General features: G+C 40.0%; 1 protein-coding gene across 1 annotated transcript in view; it reads right to left on the bottom strand.

Annotated features, from left to right (window-relative positions):
* Positions 1 to 22,311, bottom strand: part of b4galnt4a (beta-1,4-N-acetyl-galactosaminyl transferase 4a) — a 407,281-nt gene that overhangs the window by 129,162 nt on the left and 255,808 nt on the right. The window contains exon 4 of the mRNA XM_056452299.1: positions 10,633 to 10,728. Coding sequence (XP_056308274.1) covers positions 10,633 to 10,728 — 96 coding nt within the window. The remainder of the gene's footprint in view (positions 1 to 10,632; positions 10,729 to 22,311) is intronic.

Raw genomic sequence — 22,311 nt, 5'->3', positions numbered from 1 at the left:
TTACAGCCCATACTTCATCGTGCCCAAAAAGAGCGGTGGGCTATGGCCAATCCTATATCTGCACGATTTGAACCGCTGCCTTCACGGGCTGCACTTTGGAATGCTTACACAGATGCGCATCACGCGATGCGTTCTTCCTCAGGATTGGTTTGCAGCAATAGATCTGAAGGACGCGTATTTTCATATCTCCACACTTCCAAGCCACCGGCAGTTTCTGCGGTTTGCGTTCGAAGGTCGAGCATGGCAATACAAGGTCCTCCCCTTCGGGCTCTCTCTGTCTCCGCGAGTTTTCACCAAGCTCGCGGAGGGTGCCCTCGCGCCCCTTCAGCTCGCCGGCATCCGCACGCTTAATTATCTCGATGACTGGCTGATTTTTAGCCCACTCTCGGGAGCAATTGATTATGCACAGAGACAAGGTGCTCTGGCACCTCCGCCCGTTGGGGTTTCAGGTCAACCGAGAAAAGAGCAAGCTCGCCCCCATGCAGAGCATCTCTTTTCTCGGGTTGGAGCTGGACTTGATCACCATGAAGGCATGCCTCTCACGAGAACGAGCTATGCTGAACTGTCTAAGAGAGTTCGACAGAAAAAAAAAGTGGTCCCCCTGAAATAATTTCAGAGGCTCCTGGGGCATATGGCATCCACAGCCGCGGCCTCGCTGCTCAGATTGATGAGACCACTACAGCATTAGCTTCACGATCGGGTCCCCAGACGGCATGGCACGTGGGCACACACCGAGTGACTGTCACTGCGCTGTGTCGCCGCACCCTCACCCCCTGGAAAGATCCCTCCTTCCTACGGGCCAGTGTGCCCTTAGGTCAGGCGTCCAGGCATGCTGTCGCTTTGGCAGATGCCTCCAGTACGGGTTGGGGGGCCGTGTGTAGCGGGCCTGCTGCTGCGGACTTGTGGAGGGGAACCCAGCTGCATTGGCATATCAACTGCTTAGAGCTGTTGGCAGTGTTTCTCGCTCTGCGCCGCTTTTCACCGGTGCTGAGGGGGCAACACGTGCTGGTCAGGAAGGACAGCACGGCTGCGGTAGCGTATGCCATCCGGATGGGGGATATATTCTCCCGCTGCATGTCTCAGCTCGCTCGCCGTCTGCTCCTCTGGAGTCACTGGCTGAAGTCACTGCTTGCTGTTCACACCCTTCGATGGGCTCAACCGTGCGGCTAACGGGCTCTCACGGCAGCTCCTTCCCCGGGAGAATGGCGACTCCACCCCGAGTCTGCACTTCCCCCAGTGAGCCTACTCGCGCAGTTTCTGTGCAAGGTCAGGGAGGACGAGGAGCAGGTCTTGCTAGTTGCGCCCCCTGGCCCAACCGGACCTGGATATCAGAACTCTCCCTCCTCGCGACGCCCCCCCCCCCTGGCGAGTCCCTTTGAGAGAGGACCTACTCTCTCAGGGACAGGGCACCATTTGGCACCCTCGCTCAGTTCTGTGGAACCTCCACGTGTGGTCCATAAGACGCGACGAGGAAGACTTAGGTAACCTACCGTTGGCGGTGGTTAATACCATCACTCAGGCTAGTGCACCCTCTACGAGGCATGCCTACGCCCTGAAGTGGAGTCTATTCACTGAGTGGTGCGCTTCTCGCCGAGAAGACCCCCGATCTTGCTAGATTAGTGTTGTGCTTTCTTTCCTTCAGGACAGGTGGAGCGAAGGCTGTCACGCTCCACACTGAGGGTTTACGTGGCCACCATCTCCGCTCATTATGATGCGTGGATCATCCGGTTCCTCAGAGGTGCGAGGCGGATGTTTCCACCCCAATCCCCTCGAACCACTCGACTCAGTATCCTTGAGATTTTTGTCCTTGAAGCTCTGCTGGTCGCGTTGGCATCGGTTAAGAGGGTTGGGTACCTGGAGGCATTTTCGGTCAGTGACTCGTGCCTAGAATTCGGGCCGGCCTACTCTCACATTGTCCTGAGACCCCAGCCCGGCTATGTGCCCAAGGTTCCTACCACGCCGCTTAAGGATCAGGTGGTGAGCCTGCAAGCGCTGCCCGCGGAGGAGGCAGACCCAGCCCTTTCATTGTTGTGTCCAGTTCGCGCTTTGCGAATATATGTGGACCACACTCAGAGCCTTAGATCCTCTGACCAGCTCTTTGTCCGTTACAGTGGTCGGCAGATGGGAAGTGCCGTATCTAAACGGAGGTTGGCCCACTGGATAGTGGATGCCATCTCCCTCGCTTTTGAGCCAGGGTGAGCCGTGTCCCCCGGGGGTGAGAGCGCACTCCACACGGAGCGCCTCTCTGACAGACATTGTAGAGGTTACAATCTGCGAGTGGAGCCGGTTTCCTTAAGGGTATTAGGTAACCCTTGGTGATTGAGGAAACGATTTGGTTGAGGTGTCGAAATACGCTTGCCGCGCCACTCTCCCTAACCCTGAGATACGTGCTTTTTCAGCTTTGTCAGTTTTGTTCCCCATTTTTTTGGCGAACCCTGCAGAGTTCCTCCGAGGCCCCCAGCACCTGACTCAGCGGAGGAGTCAGGTGTTGGCCCGTTACGTTGTTGGCATACCCGCTGGTCAGCCCGCGTTCTGGGTATAGGTGCCTGCTATGCGTGATCCCCACTGGCGATCCCATACGTTCACTCAGCCACGGTATAGTCCCCCCTTCTAGGGCAGGCTCGTGTCTTCCCTCCCCGCTAACCATCCTTATGCAAGGACTCCCCATCTCTGGGCTAGTCCATAGGTTGTCACCAGGTCTCCCCTATGGGTAACAGGTGAGCTCCGCAGCGTCCTCCCTATCGGGACTGAACGCTTTCCCAACATACTGTCGTATCAAAACCTGGGTTTTACTGGGTTATTGCGACTCCCCGAAAAATATAACTGTTCCTGTCTCGGGGCGTTGTAGGTGCGCTCGCTCTACTGCGTGGCACACCCTTCGCCAGGGACGCAGTAAGGTTCTTTCGTTGAGTTTTCCATAGATTTCCCCATAGTGGAAGTTTCCACATAGCATTGGAGTTCCCCATCTGAAGGGGAACGCTACGGTTACTAAAGTAACCCTTCGTTCCCCGAGGGGGGGAACGGAAATGCTATGTTCCTTCGCCACAACGATTGTCCCTTAGCTGTTGAGCGTGAAAGTCTCTTCAGCTAGAAAAGGATGTCGAGCATGGCACTGGCTGCGTCTTTATAGCATGACTGATTGTCATTGACGCCACCTGTGCACGCTGACGCTGCCAACTCATTGGCATTTCATTGGCCCGTTTTTATACTCTTTCAGACGATTGGTTTCCTACGAAATCCCCATAGTGGAAGTTTCCACATAGCATTTCCGTTCCCCTCCTCGAGGAACGAAGGGTTACTTTAGTAACCGTAGCGTTATTTTACTTCTATTTTAATAAATGCAATGCAGTAAAGGACATGCAAACACTGCTAAATATTTAGCTATAAACTCTACTCACTGACTTCCTCCCTGTACAATTTCACATGAAAATCAAACTCCTTTCCACAAATTGAACTATTTTTTCTTATAAATGTATGTAATCATGTCATTTTTGGTTTTTAATTTTTCAACTGTTTCACTTTCATTCATCAACAGCTTCTGTTTTTTTCCCAGACAGCATAAACGTGTGTTGTTTATGATGATGATGATGATGATGATGATGATGATGATGATGATAATGACGACGACGAGTGTGTCTCCAGAAGTTCACTGTGTTTGTGTGTGTGTGTGTGTGTGTGTGTGTGTGTGTATGTGTGCGCACTCGGAGGAGATGTTTGTCTGTGGTCCTTTACTGACTCGATGGGTGCAACAAAGTGTCAAACAGCTTAGTGTGTATGGCTTATCTTGTCGCAAAATGCAGCTAAAAAAGTCTTACACAACGGTAATAGTTTGATTACATCGTTTACATGTCTGTACTGCACTTCAATAATAGGAATAGGAACTTCACATGTCTTAATTTGACTAGTGTTTACGATGATTATGGCTTTAAACACCTCTAAAGTGCTATAGTATGTTATGAGCCAAGGTTAATGCGTGTGGCTGCAGTTGTAGCAGGCTCTTTTGAACACAGCAATCCTTGAACTCTGGTAAAGAAAAAAATTGGTTACGTCACACTCACCCGGGCCAAACAAGTGACGCGCAACTCCGAGAGGAGCCTGTCAGGTGTGTGCAAAGTACTTGATGTGCGATTCTAATCCAATCCTGCCTCCAATCTTCAGTGCTAAATTCACCCTTACGCTCCATCATAACATCACAACTCACGAGACAACTTTTCACCTTGTCACGATTTAGTCTCGCGGAATCTCAAAGCCTGAGATCTCGTCACATCCCCAAAATAAATGTATTGTTTATTGTTTGTTCATGTTTTTAAATGCATTAACTATATATAAACAAGTGTATGACAGAACTGTACTACTGCAAGGTAATTGATAAATACATTTAAGAAAGAAAGAAAGAAAGAAAGAAAGAAAGAAAGAAAGAAAGAAAGAAAGAAAGAAAAAAAAAAAGAAAGAAAGATTTCTCTTAAACTATCATTTTTCATCTTGCAGAAAGCAGAGAGAGGTTGTGTGTGTTCAAGTAAATAACACAGGCAAATCTAATAGCTCTAATAGCTCATTTCAAGTGTTAGCTAGCTAGCGTCTTGCTAATATTTTGGAGCATATTTGTGATTTGAGGGTGCAGCACATGTCGATGTGTTCTCTAGATTCCCCCACATAGGAATGAAAATTGTTGCTAAGAATGAGGAGGTACTATTAGTTATAACTAATGCTTAAAGCACATTTATTTAGAACTTTGAGCAAAACTGACTGTGACTACCTGTGCATTAAACGATTTTATTCCACACCTTCCAGCCAATCAAAGTCAGAATAGTCAGCAGACCATGGAAAATATAGTAGTAGAAATAAAGTAAATGTATATAGTAGTCAAAATTTAAAGTGGATCGAAATATATTTAATTAATCTAAGACCAGAATGAATGTTGTCAACTTTGATGATAGTTTCTAATTCAAACTTCAAATGTCAAAATTAATGCAAATTTCTTTTAATGTCACTACATTTATTAATGTGTGATCAATATAGCACATGATTTCTTTTTGATCCCTAGTTGCTAGTAGTAATGGATGCAGTGGTAATTGAAAATGATGGAGAATGAATAATGTACAAATGGCATATCATATACATAACGATAGTTGTCTCAACAAGAAAAAGAGTTATCTGCATTTATTGTCACTGTGATTTAAGTTTCACGGATCACCGCAGCACTTTTCAAAATATCACTTATGGCAAAGCATACAGCTGATGCAGAGAACTCTTCTCTCCCTTGCCAAAGACAGACTATACTAGATGGTGTGCAAGGACAAATCCTTAAGCAATAAAACACAAGATATGTGTTCATGAGTGCTCATTTTTTAACTGATATATGGAGTTAAAAATTATTTTGTTTAGGTTTTTACAAAAAGAACTTCACTAATCATTATGCGTTGCGCTTCTGACATCAAATTTTATTTTCAATTTGAAATAACATCTCAGATTTTGATTTCTGTCCAATATAAATGTCTTTTTTTTTTTTTTTTTTTTACCTTTTTTACTGTCCCATGACAGCTTGCTTTGTGAATTAAGAATATCAACCCAGGCTCATACTGAAAACGTAGTACCGTGGACGATTCTGGAGACCGCGAAATACGTCCCTGGAGGTACGTATTTTTGCAGTTTTTGTTTCCGTGAATCCACGAGAAGCCGCTGTGTGCGCTTTTTTGTATCTAAAATTTCTCTCACGAGAGCCGTTCGCGCCCGCTGTTCTCCCGTAAACCCACCAGAGGCTGCTATCGACCGAACGTCTGTCTGACTGGCTGAATGACTGGATGACTGACTGGCCGGCTGACCAATCGACAGACCCACCCTCCTCCTTCCCTTAACCCAACCAATTTTATCGATTGACCCGCCCACCCACTTACTTCCCCAAAACCCAACCAACGATTTACAAATGTCGTCCAGAAAAAGAAAAGCCCTCATCTGATTTTTACCACATTCTCACCCTGTTATTCACTCGTACATTTTATTTTTTGGATTCTGTTTTCGTCTTACCTGATTTCTGGACCCGCTCTTTCCCAGACTCAAACCCAGTCATCGTTGTGGTCATCTCCTCTCTGCGTCTCAAGTCCGCCACCGGCGTACACGACAAGCTAACTTGACAAACTAGTTGCAGCGGGAAAGCCCTCCACACGGGGTAAGCTGTCAGCCGGTGAGCGCAAAAAGGAACAGCATCACAGCATCACACCGAAATGCAGCCAGATGTACCCACAGCTACATAATTTGTGGTCTCCAGAAACGTCCGTAGGACTACGTTTATAGAATGAGCCTGTGTTGAAGACTATTGGTAAAAGAAACTGTTCATCATCATTGTTTCGCCTGCATGTTAGTAACTAAAGCAGCGTGTACATAATTTCACAAAAATATTACTTTTAACTCAGAAAAGCCATTAATTGTCTTCGAGCTACAAAATGGCATTTTGCAAAGTATAAGATTTACATAAATTATTTTTTTTTTATTTTAATTTTGTCGATTTACTTGAAGTTAAATGGCCATATCATACACCCAGCGCAATACAGCACCTGGCGAGGCGCAAGTGTTTTTTTTACTATTTTGAGACTGACGAATCAATCATTTTCAAGTTTTTCGCCATGTTGTTTAAATAGCAAATCCATTTGAACCACATTGTGGACTATGTGTTAAGGGGCATTGTTGCCATGTTGCTATTTTGAGGCAACTGAAATAGACTACACCAATGACCAACTAAAAGCTGGTCTAAAGTCAATGGTGCAGAGTTTTTATTTGTTATTTTAAGAGCACGTTAGTTACGCGCTTATGCGTGTCCAAAAACACGCTAACACATTGCTTAATTCCCACACAGGTATGTACAGCAATACACAAATATATTTAAATAAAAAAATAAAAATTAAAGGATTAAAATGTTAAAAAAATATTTACTTATTATATATTTATGCACAGTAGAGATGCACGGTTCAGCTGAGATGTCATGCCATTCCGCAACTTCTTCATCCACCTGCCACCCCCCAGCACATATAATTTTATCTGCACCTGACCTGCACCCAATTGTCACTTTAATAATTCCAATTCTTTGTTGTAAGCATGATGATAGGTCAGCGTGGCTCGTTCATTATTAACAGCAGATTCAGTAAGCAAATCTGCGCATCTCTCATAGTAAAATAATACGCTAATCGTAAACCGTTTTAAACGAACACTTATTTATAAAAACAACATACAGAGTTTCACAGCCATTGCATATTACATACCCAGCACTTGATTCATCCTCGTTAACCACTTTGCTAAAACGCTCCCACACGGCACTTTTCTTTCCTTCCTTTTGATTTGTTTTTAATTCTCCTTTTTTAAGTTTCTCTCGGATCTGTTTTGCCTCCATTTCTGCTTTATCAAATGGACCTACACCACGCACATATATATATATATATTTTTAATTAGCGTGAAAATAACCGATAACCGTTTGCCTGATGAAAAATGCTATTTGTATTTTACAGATTGTTTAACCCTCTATTGCACGCATTATTAAAGATCTATATAAAAATATAGAATGGCTTAACTTAAAGTGCTGTTAAAAAAAAAAAAGGGGGGGGGGGGGTTGTTTTTAAGGTACTTTATGATGTGTAGCCATATGGCAACAACTTCCAATAGTGGATCTAAGTTAGAAATTTCTAATTTAGAACTTTCTTTATAATTAATAACTTTGTTGTTTGTTTTGATTTAATTGGTGTTGCAGCATTATGCGCTTTCTTACAACTGATATTCCAACAGCTTTCATTTATTCCATTCTTTTTTGCTGAATATTATTGAAAACAAGCATTATATTGTATTATCATGTATACAACATACAGTAGGTATAAATATTTCCTCCACTAAACATTATAACAAATACATAACAAGTTTAATATATCCAAATGCATCAAAATAATGTACAGCTGAAGTCAGAATTATTAGCCCCCCTTTGAATTTTGTTTTCTTATTTAAATATTTCCCAAATTAAGTTTAAAAGAGCAAGGACATTTTCACAGTGTGTCTGATAATATATTGTTTTTTGATTGTCTACAGAACAAACATCATTATAGAATAACTTGCCTAATTACACTAACCTGACTAATTAAACTATTTAACCAAGTTAAGCCTTTAAATGTCACTTTAAGCTGTATAGAAAATATCTTGAAAATATCTAGTCATATTATTTACTGTCATCTTGGCAAAGAAAAAATAAATCAGTTATTAGAAATGAGTTATTAAAACTATTATGTTAAGAAATGTGCTGAAAAAAAAATCTTCTCTCCGTTAAACAGAATTTGGAGAAGAAAAAAAATAAACAGGGGGGCTAATAATTCTGACTTCAACTGTAGCTACTAGCTAACAATGTTTATATATTATACTATATACTATCCTACTTCTGTCTTATCTGCTTCAGAGCTAACTTACTTGAACTGTCTCCATCACTCCTCTTATCAAATGTCCAATCTTCATCATTCTCATGGTCACTAAAACCCATGTCATCCTCACTTTCATCTGCAGGAAGAGCCAGTTCTGTCCTTTTCTTCTTCCACTTACCATATAACATGGTGGTCCTCACTAATACACTTTTCCCTGTATTTATATCTTATCAAAGGTATTGCTATTGAAATTAGATTTTATCCATAATGAAAATGCCATTAACACATGACTAATCAACATTATTTATATTACTAGCATTCATGTTGATATTGTTACAACTTAAAAGATTACAGCTAACCTTGCTAGCTAGCTAACCTATTGCAATATTGCAGATTCCACTATTCCACAGTGTTGCCATTTAGATCGATTTACAAAAGCTGATCTGAGATAAACTTGTTTGAGTTGTGAGTGTGTCATCATATTGTACTGGAGGTGATATCTCATATTTTTTGTGGATCTGACATGAATTGATCCTTTGTTTTTACTTACATTTGCATTTCATTTGCATTCAGTAGCTACTCACAATAAATGCCAGTCTGTCAGAAATTGTACCACAGAAAAACACTGCACGTCATGTGACTTAACCAAAGCTCATCATTGGCTAAACTAAGGTCTTCTCTTTCTAACAAAAAAATTAGAACATTGGTCTTAAAGAAACAGTGGCCGGGAAATTAACATACATATCATGTTGCCATATGGCAACAACATGTGGTAGAGGGTTAAATAATACAAAGCAAAACTCATGGTAACACTTTACAATAAGGTTCAGTAGTTAATGCATTTACTAACATGAACTAGTCATGAACAACTCTTGTACAGCATTTATTAATAATAATTGAACATGTACTAATGCATTATTAACAACCAAGTTAACATGAACTAACAATAAACAACTGTATTTTTATTAACTAACGTTAACTAACATGAACAAATACTGTAAGAAATGTATTGTTCATTGTTTGTTCATGTTAGTAAATGCATTAATTAACATTAACAAATGAACCTCATTGTAAAGTGTGACCAAACTCATTAATAATCTCATCCACCCACAATTAATACAAATGTATTTTTTTTATTACCCGACCCGCCCGTGGATATAACCGCCATCCACGCATCACTAACACGCAGACCATTTTTTGCTGACCTTAAAATAGCAAAAGTGGACTCATCTGCTTTAGACATTGCGCTTAGATCATTAAAATAGAGCCCTGCAACATTTTGGTCAACGCTCCATTGTTTTAATGTGCCATAAAAATAAATAAAATGAAATGAAGTATGAAGTATACTTAACAGCCAATAACAGAAGATGCAGAGTACACTCTCATAAATAAAGGTACGCAAGCTGTCACTGGGGTGGTACCTTTTCGAAAGGTACACATTTGTACCTAAAAGGTCCATATTAATACCTCAAGGGTACATATATTAGTACCTAAAAAGTACAAAAGTGTTCCTCTTAAAATGTTAAGGTACTAATATATACTTTTGAGGTACCAATATGGACCCTTCAAATACAAATGTGTACCTGTTGAAAAAGGTACCACCCCAGTGACAAGTCGCGTACCTTTACTTCTGAGAGTGTAGGTATAGGCCGGTATAAGATTCTGACGGTATGATAACCTTGGATAAAAATACCACCGTTTCACCGTCTCATGATTACTGCTCTAAAACATATTCTTTTTAAAAGGCTGTGTTAAAAACTAAAACTTTTTACGCCATTTGATAACAGTAGTTTTTATTTTGAGAAACATTTCAAATATTTTTGAACAGTAAGCATGTCAGGCTAAATTAACTATTGACTTCTGCTGTCGTCATTTGTTTAAAAAACAGATTTGTTTGCTATTTAAATGGCATCTTTAGATATATTTTTTGCTGAAGATACTGTTGTCCTAAAAAACAAAACAGAAAAAAAACTGTAAATAAAATATTGTGCACATACCTTAGGAACTTTTGAAAAATTTGACGGTTTTAAAACCTTGACATTTTCAAACCGCGGTATACCTTGAAAACGGTTATCATCCCATGCCTAGTGTGTAGTGTTTCTTCACAAACTGATATTGTCTAAAACTAGCCTAGAATGCTTAATAGATTGTTAACATGTTCAGTAAAAACAATTACTATATAGTTGGCATGCAAATGTACCGTCAGACAACGCAATGTTTCTATACTCATTAACGGTCTACTCACATGGGGGTAGAGAGGAAAATGTAGATTCTTCCTGAGCTGAGCAACTGAGGAGCCACACCAGTCTTCAAACACGTGGAGATTCGCTTGACCCTTAAACTGTTAACAAAACACACATAAAAAAAGACTTCAATGATTATTTAACACTTCTAAATAAAATAAAAAGATAATAATGTAATGTTATGACTTACATTCTACATTCTAAAATTTTTTATTGCTGAATGAGCAGCGAGGGAAAGCACAAACTTCAGTATGCGCCAAATGATTCAAAATATATTTCTAATACACAGTGTGGAGGTAAAGAATGGCTCTGGAATGTCTCTGCTAAAAGTAAAGCCATGAACACCCTATTTGATGAGAAATGCAATGTAGTTTTTAATTAAAGCTATTTAATTAAAAATATTGAATTATGTTTGATGAATAAATGTAAACAAATAAAAAAAACTTTTGAATAATATCGGACTGCATGTCAAATATTGTACATTGGATGACTGCAAATTTTTTAAAGTTGAATAAAGATTAAACTGAAATTCTTATTGTAAGCAAAAAACCTGAGCAAGAGAGGATTGAAGCAGAATAGTGTTCTTTAGGTTTACAATGCAAAAAAGATTTAAAGAACCTGGGTGTTATTTTCGATTGTGATCTTAATCTTAAATCTCATATTAATCAAGTTACAAAAACATGTTTTTATCATTTGAGAAATATTGCCAGAATTCGTTCTTTCCTATCTTTTAATGATGCTAAGAAATTAATTCATGCTTTTATCTTCTCTCGGCTTGATTATTGCAATGCTATTTATACTGGTTTACCTAAGGGTTCTATAAGGAAGTTGCAACTGATACAAAATGCAACAGCCAGAGCTTTAATGAAATTGAAGAAATGAGAACATATCACACCAGCATGAATAGAATTACACTGGTTACCTGTGCACCAAAGAATAGATTTTAAGATTCTTTTATTATTTTGTAAGACACTACACAACACACCTTCTTACATTTCTGACTGCTTAGCGAAATATAATCCAAATCGTTTGCTGCGCTCTTCTAACGCTGGACTTTTAGAATTTCACTCTGTAAACCTGTGCGATCTAGCGGCACTTCTATTAGTCACTATGCTCCAAAAATTTGGAATTGTCTCCCAAATGAAGTGAAAGAACTGCCATTCAGGTTTTGAAAAAGTGTGTCAAGACGCACCTTTTTAAGATTGCATATGAATATTACAGTTTGTGAAGTGTATGCATTTTATGTATATTGTGTAGGTGTATGTATGTATGCATGTACGGTGTGTGCATGCATATGTGAGTACTATTGTGTGTATGATTGTGTAGAGCTATGCACATATGTGTGTACATACAAGCCTGGCGATACAGAAACTAGCTGATCAGATCACGGTGTTAGAGCAACAACACCCGGACTCTGTTTTAATCATTCTCTGGGATTTTAACAAAGCAAAACTGTCCCGTGAACTGCCAAAATATAGACAGCATGTTACATGTCCCACAAGAGACAGAAATATACTGGATCACTGTTATACTACAATAAAGGATGCATACCGCTCCGTCCAACGAGCAGCTTTGGGACACTCTGACCATTGTTTGATTCATCTCATTCCAACCTACAGGCAGAAACTGAAAACAGCCAAACCTGTATTAAGATCTGTGAAAAGATGGACTAACGAAACAGAGCGGGATCTACAAGCCTGTTTCGACCTCACTGACTGGAGTGTTTTTGAAGCTGCTGCAAACGATCTGGATGAGCTCACAGAGACTGTAACATCTTATATCAGTTTCTGTGAAGATGTGTGCATTCCTACCAGGACTCAACTCACATTCAACAATGACAAACCATGGTTTACTGTAAAACTCAGACAGCTACGTCAGGCCAATAAGGTTGCTTACAGGAATGGGGATAGGGCCTTGTATAAGCAGGCCAAATACACACTGGAAAAGGAGATCAGAGTCGCAAAAAGGAACTATTCTGAGAAACTAAGGAGTCAGTTCTCGTCCAGCGACTCAGCATCTGTGTGGAAAAGTCTGAAAAACATCACAAACTACAAGACACCATCCCCCAGCACTGTAGACAATGAACGACTTGCAAACGACCTGAATGAGTTTTACTGCCGGTTTAAGAAAACCCCCCACACCCACTCTGAACTGCTCTTCACGCCACCATTAACACCTCCACCACCCCCTGCCTCCCCCATACCTGCCCTACAGTTTAACGAAGAGGAGGTGCGCCAGGTCTTCCGGAAACAGAAGAGGAAAAAAGCACCAGGCCCAGATTTTATAACACCAGCCTGTTTAAAATCCTGTGTTGACCAACTGGCCCCCATCTTCACCCTCATCTTCAACAGATCACTGGAGCTGTGTGAAGTGCCCTCCTGCCTCAAACGCTCTACCATCATCCCCATCCCAAAGAAACCCAAACTTACAGGACTAAATGACTACAGACCGGTGGCACTAACATCTGTGGTCATGAAGTCTTTTGAAAAACTGATGCTGGCCCACCTGAAGGACATCACTGAACCCTCACTGGACTCTCTTCAGTTTGCCTACAGAGCAAACAGGTCTGTGGATGATGCAGTAAATATGGGACTGCATTATGCTCTGCAACACCTAAACAGACCAGGGACCTATGTGAGGATCTTGTTTGTTGACTTCAGCTCGGCGTTTAACACTATCATCCCAAAACTTCTCCTGCCCAAATTAACTCAGCTCTCTGTGCCCACCTCTGTCTGTCAGTGGATCAACAGCTTCCTAACGGACAGGCAGCAGCTGGTGAAGCTGGGAAAATTCTCATCTAGCATCCGCACAATCAGCACTGGCGCCCCCCAGGGGTGTGTCCTCTCCCCACTGCTCTTCTCCCTGTACACGAATGACTGCACATCAAAAGACTCCTCTGTGAAGCTCTTGAAGTTTGCAGACGACACCACACTTATCGGCCTCATTCAGGACAGTGACGAGTCTGCTTACAGACGGGAGGTTAAGGAGTTGGCTGTCTTGTGTAGCCACAACAACCTGGAGCTCAACACGCTCAAAACAGTGGAGATGATAGTGGACTTCAGGAGAAACCCCCCTGCACTCCCCCTACTGAGCATCTTGGACAGCATTGTGGCAGCAGTGGAGTCATTCAGGTTCCTGGGCACCACCATCTCTCAGGACCTGAAGTGGGACACTCACATTGACTCCATTGTCAAAAAAGCTCACTCAACAGAGGCTGTACTTTCTTCGTCAGCTGAGGAAGTTTAACCTCCCAAAGGAGCTGCTAAAACAGTTCTACACCTCCATCATTGAATCAGTCATCTGCACATCAATAACTTTCTCGTTTAGCTCAGCTACTAAGTACAACCTCCAAAGACTACGTCGAATAGTTCGGACTGCTGAGCGAATCACTGGTACAACCCTTCCTACTCCCCAAGAACTGTACTTATCCAGAGCGAGCAGAAGGGCTGCCAAAATCACTCTGGACCCCTCACACCCAGCACACTGCCTCTTTGAACTTTTACCTTCTGGTCGACGCTACAGAGCACTGCGCACCAGACCAGCCCGACACAGAAACAGTTTCTTCCCTCAGGCAATCCATCTCATGAACACTTGATGATAATAATTGCGAAACCAACATCACTACTTGCTATACACTTTTATACACATATACACTTATTTAACAACACACTTTACATGCCAATTTGCACACAACAGCTGCACATATAACGTTGTATATAGTAATAAACATGTACATACACTTGCCAATCTGTATATTTGCACTCACTACTTACTTCTATTTTTTAAAAATATATTTATTATCTGTTTTTTGTCCTGTCTCTGTAATCCTGTTGCACTGTAGAGGCTCTGTCACGAAAACAAATTCCTAGTATGTGTGAACATACCTGGCAATAAAGCTCTTTCTGATTCTGATTCTGATTTTATCTGAGTATATTTTGTTGTTTATTATGCTTTATCTGTCAATACATTTTTATGTGGTTTATTTTAATACTTGTTTGTTGTTTGTGAAGCGCTTTGAGTTGCATGTATGTAAGAAAAGTGCTATACAAATAAAATGTATTATTTATAATTATTATTTAATTTATATAGTTGAAGGAAAAAATATAAGTCCTCCTGGGAAATTTGTATTCTTTTTCAAACATTTCCCAAGTGATGTTTAACAGAGCAAGATAAAATAATCACAATGTTTCTTATAAGTCCTATTACTTTAGTTTGACTGGGACAAAAAAACACAATAAGGCAAGGCAAGGCAAGGCAAGTTTATTTATATAGCACATTTCATACAAAGTGGCAATTCAAAGTGCTTTACATAAACAGGAATAAAAGAAACAAGTATAAGAGAAATAAAAACATAATAAAATTGGTAAAAAAAAAACATAAAAACAGATAAAATGTGTTATAAAAGAATGAAAAAGAAGAGAAAAACATAATAGTGCGATCTGTTGGACATAGCACACTGCTCATTCAGTAAAGGCACAGCTAAACAGATGTGTTTTTTAGTCTTGATTTGAATGTGCCTACTATTGAAGCACATTCTGATCATTTCTGGAAGCTGATTCCAGCAGCGAGTGGCATAGTTGCTGAAAGTCGATTCACCCTGCTTTGACTGAACTCTTGGAATTCTAGTTTATATGATCCTAAAGATCTGAGTGATCTGTTAGGTTTGTATTCAGTGAGCATATCTGTAATGTATTGAGCTCCTGGGCCATTTAGTGATTTATAGACCAGTAATAATACTTTAAAATCTATTCTGAATGTAACTGGGAGCCAGTGTAAAGACCTGAGGAAAGGCGTGATGTGCTCTGATTTCCTGGTTCTGGTCAGAATTCTGGCCGCAGCATTCTGGATGAGCTGCAACTGTCGGACTGTCTTTTTGGGAAGACCAGTGAGGAGTCCGTTACAGTAATCCACCCTGCTGCTGATAAAAGCATGAACAAGTGTCTCTAAGTCTTCACTGGAAACAAAGCATCTACTTCTTGCAATGTTTTTGAGATGATAGTATGCTTATTTACTAACTACTTTGATATGACTATTGAAACTCAGATCTAACTCCAGAGTCACAGATTCTTGACCTTATTTTTTTATTTTTATTTTATTTATTTATTTTTTTAAATAATAAAGACAATATTATTAGGCCCATTTAGATTTTTTTTCAGTTGACTTCAGAATTTCTGTTGTCCGATGACTTGCTTAGAATTAACTTTCCAAGTTTATTTAATGTTAAGCTGCATAAACGTAACTTAAAATTGCATTTAAAGCTGAATACTAGAATTTGGCTAAATAACAAGCAAAATATTATGTACTGTTATCATAGCAAAGTCAGATAAATATTAGAAATTATCTGTTTAAAATAATATATTTGAAAAATAATTAATTTTACAGGAAGGCAAATAATTGTCTTCAATAGTAGTTTAAAGGGAGCCTATTGTGCAAAAATCACATTAATAAGGGGTTTAAAACACAGTTTTGTGGCAAAAGTGTGTGGATATAGCCAGCCTGTAATTGTAAAAATTAATTAATTAATTTTTTTTATAATCACACTTTATAGAAACAGTCTCTAGAAACACTTCGATTGACATTCTCCCTTTGTACATTTCATCGGAGGGGAAAAGCTCCGCCCATTAATGATGATCTCTTCCTCATAAGCATAGACAGCCCTTAGTGAGAAGCAGCCGTCAGCCATTAGAGTTTTGAATCTGCTGCTATGGTGACACATATAGCTCCACCCTCTCATTTGAATTTAAAGCGGCAGTCATTAAAGAGCCCATATTATGGGTTTTTGAAAATGCCCTTCCATGTAGTGTGTAACACAGCTCTAAGTGAATTGAAATATCCAGCTAAGGCTTAAATTTGTAAGTGTACAGTGTTTAAAACTATGGATTCATCTATAAAGGAGTCGACTCATAGTGCTTCAAACGAGTCGTCTTGATAACGAGTCATTAAGGGTTTCATGATGATGTGACTATGAAACCCAAGTAGTTGCGAGGGCAAACCCGGGACATTTGAAACCTGTGGCCCCGCCCACTAACACAGAAAAAAAGTCACACACACACACACACACACACACACACACACACACACACACACACACACACACACACACACACACACACAGAGACACTGGTCGAATGAAGTCACGCTGTGCAGATGGAGATGGATATTATTGACAGTCTACCCAAAGATGAAACCTCAGCAATATAGCCCAGCCTTAAGCAGTTTGAGTGCTTCTGGAAACTACATGCTTACAAAGAAGACTTCATCGGCCATTTGTTAAAGGAAGGATCAGTAAAGACTGTCAGAACATGGATCAGTGCATCATGGATCAGTTTCTTCCCCCATTTCACAAGTGTAAGTACGTGCGATTAAAATTGTTGCCTCGTTTACTCTAGCTTGCAAATTATGTATTTAGTTGTGTTTTGTTACTTGTAACCCGTGTGCTGTATCAGGTTAACTCTTTATATTCTCATATCGTGTGTAAAGCCACGTTGAAAACGCGACAAGTGCCGCCATGTTTATGGATCGTCAGCTGTTCCTACACACATGCAATGGTCAAGTTTCAAAATATTTCAACTTAGGTTCAAGGTGAGGTGTCTAAATTGCACCCAGCAAGCTGAACTGCGCTCTAGGCGACAGTGAGGGTAAATGTGTGTGTGTGGTGCAGGGCCGGAGCAATCTGAACTGCCACTCTAGGCAAAGGACGATCACGCCGCCCTCAACCCGAAAGTGAAAACGAAAGTGACCTGTTAGCAAAGTGAGGACGGGGGGATGTCGCGGATATAACTGAGGACATGGGTGGTGAGGGAGGTGTTGCGGACGTTGCCCTCTCTATTCTGCCACCCAAGGCCGGATATAACTGCTGAGGACGCGGGTGGTGAGGGAGCTGGAGCACAATGAGACAGGCTCTCCTCATTCATTGACGAGGGCTTTAGTGTCGCACGCACAGCTGATGTGATGAAGTGCGAGTGTTTGAAAGCTCCCGTGCCGTTTCCTTGCACAAAGCAACCGTGCCTGGAAATGAAACTAGTCCAATGCTCACAGTCCTTCAAAGGCTCGAGATTCTTTGTAAGCAGCAGTGTTTGCCGCTTTTGCTTTAACTATTCTTTGAACAGATTATTAACGGGCCTAATATTAACCATATGCGTGGGATCATACTTTCATTATTGCACACGGAATGTTTTTCACATGCTTTCTTTTGCTTACAGTTATTTTTGTTAATCTGGTTTAATACACATCATTTACAGTAACATTGCTTTAATATGTTGCATGCATAGCCTAGTTAACTGTAACCTTTAGCCTGAACAGACCACTGTGCATAGTTTTAGATACATCAGAATATATTTATTTTTTAAATGTCAACTGTTTTGACAACAATTTTGTTGAATAAAAATTGTATGTACACAGCAGTATTATGCTTGTTTTGACACATTGTTTAAAATTTGTGGCAGGGACATAATTAGTTTGGTGTGGCCAGAGAAAAAAATGGTAGATTCTTATAGTGTTGATCCCTGAAAAGTCCTGTGAAAGAAAACTAATTGCAATGCGACACTTTTATTTATGAAAGCAAAACCCATTTGCTCATGCTCATTGAGCAAGCTCATACACACAAAAAGTGAAATGAACACCAAATGTCAATGTGACGGTACTCTGTATACAAGTGAAAAAATAAATCTATTGATACACTGATATTTTGTTTCAAATTCAATTCATCTTTATTTCTATAGCACTTTTACAATGTACAGTTGAAGTTAGAATTATTATCCCTCCTGAATTTTTAGCCCCGTTTATATTTTCCCCAATTTCTGTTTAACAAAGAGAAGATTTTTTTCAACACATTTCTAAACATATTAGTTTTAATAACTCATCTCTAATAACCGATTTATTTTAACATTGGCATGATGATTATATTGCCATAATATTTTACTAGATATTTTTCAAGACACTACTATACAGCTTAAAGTGATATTTAAAGGCTTAACTAGGTTATTTAGGTTTACTAGGCAGGTTAGGGTAATTAGGAAAGTTATTGTATAATGATGGATTGTTCTTTAGACAATCAGAAAAAAAATAGCATAAAGGGGCAAATAATTTTGAAAACCAAATTAAAAAATTAAAACTGCTTTTATTCTAGCCATCAGACATACTGTGAAAATGTCCTTGCTTTTGTAAGCATCATTTGGGAAATACTTAAAAAAAGAAAAAAAAATCAAAGTTCTGACTTCAACTGTATATCGTGTCAAAGCAGTTAACATAGAAGATGTTTTATTAAATTAAATCTGCTTCAGTCCAGTTTTCAGAGTTGAAGTTCAGTTTAGTTTAGTTCAGCGTAATATAAATGTAGAATAAGTGTAAAATTGGTACAACCATAGCTTCATTTCAGCTTAGAATTATGAGCTACTTGTAAGTTTCAGAGTAGCTTCCCCAACACTGGCAGGAACCCATGCTGGGATTAACATCCAAAACACAACATCACCAACTGTGCTTGTTTCTTCAGTAGGGAGCCAGCATCTTCCTGACCAAAAAAAAAAACAAAACTACAATATACACCGCCATAAATATAGCACTTCTTCAGTATTATGAGATTTGTGGCAGAATGACACCAGGGATTGAGTAACAAAACTGTTGGAAGATACCGCAAGAAGAAGGGATGTACTGACCACTGCTGCGTGACCCCAACTGGACTGAACTGCCACATTTTCATCCACAGGGAGTTAAGCATTAATAAAACATGACAGCAGTTTAGACGACTGGTGTTCTGGCACATTGTTCCACATGCTCACCGGAGCATCTACAGGCCCCCCAAAAAACAAAACGAAACGCACACCAGAGAACATCAGAGGTGTTACAGCCCCAAGCTAAAGGGAGGAAAACGAGAACATTTTCCAGCCGAGTAGAAAAATCCAATCGCTTCAGAACTCGCTCGTGGCATTTACTTCTGATGGAGCATGTCACAAATGATTAGCATCAGTTAGCATGCTAAAGCACGGATGACCACGCGCAATACTGAGCCCGCCGCTTTTGCTGATGTGAGTTAAAGATTTTTAAGCTGAAAAATAGAAGCGACGTGTTCGCATTAGCCAACTGGCTACACTTTCAGACCAAGTATATTTTATTCTCTGTATTTGGTGTCTGTCAGAAGACATTAGACTTGAGCAGAAAGAAGAGGACTGGGAGTTATTGTTTATTCCTTGCTGTTGGCGCGAAATTGATTCCTTGCTCTCCCTCTGTGAATTCTCTAAACGCGATCAATATGAAGATCAGAAGCGCAGTTCTGTTACACACCACATTTGCACACACCGCAGAGCCCTGGAAAAAAGGCACCTTGCGGTTGAGGTACTGGAGGGAAAATTCATTCACTTTTATGAACTGCAAAAAAACTTCAGTTGCATCAGTTCGCAATGAATCTTTGATGAACAAAATGTTCCTGACCATCACAGTTGAGGTGAACTCGGTCAAGCCATCAATTCTGCATTCAATCTAATAGTAGTTTCGGTAACCGACCTCAGGCTCAGGAGGGAAGGTTGGCATCTCACTGAGAAAGCTTCAAGTATTTGGTGATGCAATTTTAAGGCCGTTTCTACAAAAGTCTTTTCATGCAAAAATGAATACTGCATAAGTACAGCATGGACCAAACAAAAAAAGAAGAAGGGAGATCACTTGAAATGTCGCAGTTTCTATGGATTGACTAGAATTCATTGGTATGGGTTTAACTAAAATCCATTTTTGTATTATTCTATAAAGTTGTATAATATTTCCTAAAAGTTTCAACAAATGATATTACCATTTGAAGCTTCGTTTTTTTCCTGATAATTACAATTGGTCAGAAACTCTTAAGCCTGGTTTATACTTCTGCATCAAGTGATAGGCGTGCATTTATACTTCTGCACGCTGTTTCTGTTTTTCTGCAACACACTTCCGAAACACTAGCTGGCAATAGGTGTCTATGTTTCTCTGTGTTGAGTTCCTTCGCTGGTGTTTTGTTTTTTTCTGATTGCTTCCTTAATGTACAAGTGGCTCAAATTCGCTCATTTTGAGGAGGGAACTGGCGGACGTGCAACAACATTAATCATAAGGTAAACACAAAACAGCAGTGTCCATCCAGACTCCACACTTGTAAACACCTGCTGCATCACACTCTTACCTCCACCCCCACTTGTCAGCACTACCAAGAAGACCAGTTTCAGAGCTTGCGATACACGTACGCGTTACATTTTTTGATAGGTGCGCGTCAGCGAGGGTGAGGGTGCGTCCACGCATAGGCTGAAGTTTAAATCAGCCTTTAGCCAGCACCAGTACGTGGACGAACTGAATAGATTACATCAAAAAGAACACAAGTAATCTTGACAAACTATACATCAGTCTAAAGCTAAAACTCTCAAGCAGCCATTACAGCTAGTTGTTTTTCAATGGGAAACTTATAAAGAATGTATTAGCTAAATTTGTGTAAGTTGTTCAGAAAAGGCTTATTAGATATAGAGTAAATATCATCGTAATAACAAGACACACACGCATTCATTGCCGAACATCATGGTCTATTTTGAAATGTAGGAGTCCACAGAACAACATCCCATCGGACACATTTAGTCCAATGACACAATAGTGTTAAATTATCGATGGTTGTTTGTTTTCTTATGTCACCGTTTCTGCCGGAGACCTGTTGTTTACCATGTTACGTACACGCAAACATGGCGTCTTTGTAGTAAAAAGCAAGTCCTTGTTATAGCTTACAATGTTGCAAATAAGAGACCACAAACTGAATAAAAAGTCAAAGTTATAGTTAGTAAATCAAGACGAAGCAGTCGAGTGTTTTGACGTTCTGCATATGCTATCTGTCAGTCTCTTACTTCCTAGTTCCTAGTTTGACTGATGGAGAATTTAGCCAATGGCTGCATGATTCTTTCGACATATGGGGACGTTTATTCATCTATGGACGCGTTATTGTTTTATTGCACTCTTTGTGCTCACATTTGCTGTAAAATCATGGTTATTCCAACAATTATTGATGTCTAAATTTAAAACACTTTTACACAGTGATATCAGCAAATATCCGGAAAATTTCCAAATTGACTTATTAAACTGGTATATAAAAAAAGAGCTGTTCACACAGGCAAGGACGTTCTGCAATTTTTCCGGAAAAGGCCAATCACACATCCATTCCAAAATACCGGTAAATTCTGACATCATTAACCAGAAATAACCTCTAAATGGCTGCGCTTGTATTTGTAAAACATAGAAGGGGTCAGGCTTTTGTTGATTGTTTCACTTTTATTTAAAGCTTTGGCATTCATGCAGCAGTTTTGTCCCAGAGACATCCAAAGGCAGAAGTGCGAACCGCAGCTAAATGTTTACACATTTCACTACATTACAAATTCTGTGAATGGATAAGTATTGTGAACAACCTACGATGAAAACATTTGGAGGAACACTTTCACATGTCGAGATGTATATAATATGTGTGTGTGCTGGCGCTCACTGGAGCACGGGAGCTCACATGCATACACGTCAAGCAACTGAGGCAAAGCTTGAAGGTAAACAAACAGCAGTTTATCATAAGAATTTTATAGATAACTTTTTACACAGTTGGCATTAAGAAGGAACATAGAAACGTAATCTGACTAACATCTAGCAGCTAAATGTGTCTGGAAAAATATTCAAAGGTTCTTATTTTCATAAACAGCGTGAAT

The sequence above is a fragment of the Danio aesculapii genome, chromosome 25, assembly GCF_903798145.1.
Source record: "Danio aesculapii chromosome 25, fDanAes4.1, whole genome shotgun sequence".
In the NCBI taxonomy this organism is placed as follows: Eukaryota; Metazoa; Chordata; class Actinopteri; order Cypriniformes; family Danionidae; genus Danio; species Danio aesculapii.
The sequence above is the reverse complement of the archived record's forward strand: the minus strand, read 5'-3'. Positions and strand labels throughout refer to the sequence as shown.